At 46.1% G+C, this 3,107-nt stretch overlaps 2 protein-coding genes across 2 annotated transcripts; one reads left to right on the top strand and one right to left on the bottom strand.

Annotated features, from left to right (window-relative positions):
- Positions 1–1,194: 1,194 nt before the first annotated feature.
- Positions 1,195–1,618, top strand: BT62DRAFT_576396 (uncharacterized protein). The gene is made up of 2 exons (XM_043181463.1): positions 1,195–1,439; positions 1,490–1,618. Exons 1-2 carry the CDS (start codon positions 1,269–1,271, stop codon positions 1,580–1,582), a joined length of 264 nt encoding a protein of 87 aa, XP_043034216.1. The 5' UTR covers positions 1,195–1,268; the 3' UTR covers positions 1,583–1,618.
- Positions 1,619–1,653: 35 nt separating this feature from the next.
- On the bottom strand, positions 1,654–2,694 carry BT62DRAFT_923893 (uncharacterized protein; the record flags this gene model as incomplete). The annotated part of the gene is made up of 6 exons (XM_043184560.1): positions 1,654–1,861; positions 1,982–2,083; positions 2,187–2,214; positions 2,270–2,299; positions 2,415–2,475; positions 2,545–2,694. 6 exons carry the CDS (start codon positions 2,692–2,694, stop codon positions 1,654–1,656), a joined length of 579 nt encoding a protein of 192 aa, XP_043034215.1.
- Between the last annotated feature and the right edge of the window lie 413 nt (positions 2,695–3,107).

The following is a 3,107-nucleotide window of genomic DNA, read 5'->3' as shown; positions in this document are numbered from 1 at the left end:
TCGTGAACACTCCAGAATCAGGTCGTAATCAAAAACCAGCCACCTCCAAGGGATCGAGTTGAAGAGCCGCAAATAGTCGCATATATACAGCTACACTGAAGCCCCATGTATGCCGTTTTGGGGAAACGACTGCTCCTTCAGTCGTGCGTGGACACAACTGAAGGCCTTGAGCCAGGTATTAGAACACCACAGGGCATGCTGGTGCCGTGGACATGGTAGATTGCCATAGCGTGAGGATCTGTCGTACCAGAGTCAATCAAAAATAAAGGGAAATCGGAGAGCCATGTACACTAAAAGCCTGCTTGAACTTCCGAGAAGGTCTTTCTGACCTCAAAGAGGGCTAGGACGCATGATAAGATTGGGAGGGGGACGAGATCTGGAAGAGAAGACTCAATGACTTCTAGTAAGCTAACGAAAAGAAGGCGACATACAGAAGATGATAATATTTGTATCCTCTCGTGTCAAGTGACACCCAGTCTCCAGTTCCGTAAGCGCTACTTGGAGAATACCAGCTAAAGGCCTTTGTTGAAGGCCCTGATTCTCCCTGCGGGACCCTCAGCATGAACAGCGATGATCTCCATGTCAAGGCCCAAGGCCAAATGGCAGCACTAGGATTGCTTATTAAAATCCATCGATTTAGCCTAATTCCATACTTGGAAGGCAATGAGGAGAGCAAACGAAGAGTGAGGAAAATTTGGTACAAGGATGGGACAGAAGTATTGGTGACCAGAGCTGGCAGTCGTGGTCAGTCGCAGTTCTGTAATGGGCTATGCTTAACGTAGTATCGCTAGTAGAAGAAAGCTGTAATATGCACCACTTTGGCTTGACTCTATAGAGAACAAAGGTCCTCCAAATGCAGCCATCTCTTCTTGAGGTATGTGACCCCAGTACGAATTGAATGGAGACCAAAGGACTTTGTTGAATTTGGGAGGTGCAACTACCAGGATCTCCGCAGCACAATGTGTTTTACATCATTGCAGCATGTTTTTGCATGGCTTGTGATTTAATTGAAGGTAGATATTGTAGCAGTGATAATAAAGCCAAGGAAGGCAAAAATACTAATAGAGAAGACGTAGTTTAGATGTGCACAGCAAAGACGGCAAGGGCCATCAGCTATATTTGGCCCACCATGACTTTCGAACAAACATCACGACACAGAATGTTCATCGTGCCGGCTACTTTATTTTGAACTCATTTTCTTCCAGTGGATCACCGACTATCTAATTTTCTTCAAGCCTCTATAGTCTGAGTTCGCACTGCTACCCTTCATGTCATCGTTCATTGGAACAAAGGTACAGTCTTTCTCCTGTGCACCCGTAGCACATCGAGGACCATGTTCTCAAGGGAAATTGGAAAGGCATGCATCTTTGGGTGAAGGTTATCAATGTTTGGGTAGGTATGCTTCTGAAGCTAATGGTCTGAGCCATGCTTCTGCGAAGGTGTGTGTCAGGTTTCCTTCCATGCCGCTTTAACTTAAACATCTGTACAGACAACGACAATCGAATACAGACTACCTAGGGTATTTTATCATTCAGTCACAGGCCAGCATCTTCGAGGGCAAAATTTCTCATTACGACCTTAACCCATCCCTATGACATTTGGATATTACTCTTAATACTTCTCTTCTCCGTGACCGTGGATAAGGATGGAATCCTAAGAGAGAGAGATAATTCCCTGAGAAGACGTGAGCAATTCACCATGTAGCCTCTCCCTCTTACGTTTCGCATTTGTGGCGATACATGAAGTTGGTGGTAGCATGGTGGCAGCCTTCCGAGGGATTTCGCCAGTGCCAGACCATAGTTTACGCAGCTGTCTGGATATCTTATCCTCACTGATAGCATCGTGAAGGGTAAGGTCTATGCTTGTGAGATGGAGTCTATCCTCACATGAAACTTCCAGATGAAATCAACACCCATCTTCTCAACCTCAGCAAGGTATCTTCAGCCGCAAGGAACTGTCTGTTGTCTCGCTGTCAACCAACATTTTCTGTAACTTGCCAAAACGATAGGCCGCTCTCTCTGTCGTCCCACGACCAATGTATCCTTCTTTCAAGTTATATGCACCCTGGAAACTCCTGTCAGTGCTGTGACAAATGAGATGTTGACCGATGTCATCAAGAAAAAGACAAATAGATGCAACATGTCATGGACACATGAACAGAATAACGGTCTCTCCGACTCACACACCTTTCGAGACCGCCACTCTCAGTCTGATCTACAGGATATAATGTCTCGTTTTTGAACCCCAACTACAATGTAACCTTCCTCACCTTCCTTCTCGACTGCCAGCAGCCATACAGCTGAGAGTACCAGCGAGAAAGCATGTGGTTAGTATGTTTAGGTTTGACTATCTTCCCAGCTCCAATTCAATTGTGCGATAGGCAGTTTGACATGGACATCGATGCTGCATCTAACATTCCAGGGTGCATTCATAGCTGTACCATGCTATTCTTGTCCTCGGGGTCGAAACCGGTCTCTGTACCCGACAATGAGCATACTACATCTGGTATTTTCCCACTGTCCCTTATTCAAACAGAGAACTCACGGAGACACCAATCGCCTTCGTTGCAGAGAGTATTCTCTTCCTGTCGACCATGCTCATTTTACATCCGACCATGCCAATTCTGACTGCCATTGGCACCAGCTGACGATGAACACCGACGGTGGCATCCCTTATGAATGCAGATAAAACCATTCCCGGAATATTGTGTTCCCGAAGATTAGGACATTGCTCTATGAGCTGTTATCTCATGCTGCGCACTCGTCTACTTGACAATATTTTTGCCAAAGCGTATGGGAGAGCAAAGACAGGGGAGATGGGTCTGAGGCATGCAACAAAGACAAGTCCAGGTGCCACCATTCATTGTTTGGCTTTGTCCCTCTGTGCAGACCTACTTAAAAGCAATCTGGACTATGATAGTCACCCACTGCATCCATCCCTGCATCTCCTTTCACGATGAATGGACTAGGCTATCCTACTTCTTACCAATCTGGTGCGAGCCAGCTTGTCCCTGCAAATTCCTCAATACCTTTCACGAATCATTCGGCACCAGCATATGGAGCAGCCATGAATGTTCAGATTCAAGCACCTGTTCCTGAAACACCTTC

This window comes from Guyanagaster necrorhizus (assembly GCF_019112545.1).
Source record: "Guyanagaster necrorhizus MCA 3950 unplaced genomic scaffold BT62scaffold_46, whole genome shotgun sequence".
NCBI lineage: Eukaryota > Fungi > Basidiomycota > Agaricomycetes > Agaricales > Physalacriaceae > Guyanagaster > Guyanagaster necrorhizus.
The sequence above is the reverse complement of the archived record's forward strand: the minus strand, read 5'-3'. Positions and strand labels throughout refer to the sequence as shown.

Bases quoted from the DNA above. Each gene is read 5' to 3' on its own strand.
- BT62DRAFT_576396 (XM_043181463.1), top strand. From the start codon at position 1,269: ATGTCATCGTTCATTGGAACAAAGGTACAGTCTTTCTCCTGTGCACCC. The intron at 1,440-1,489 runs GTGTGTGTCAGG...ACATCTGTACAG, and splicing joins TGAGCCATGCTTCTGCGAAG to ACAACGACAATCGAATACAG.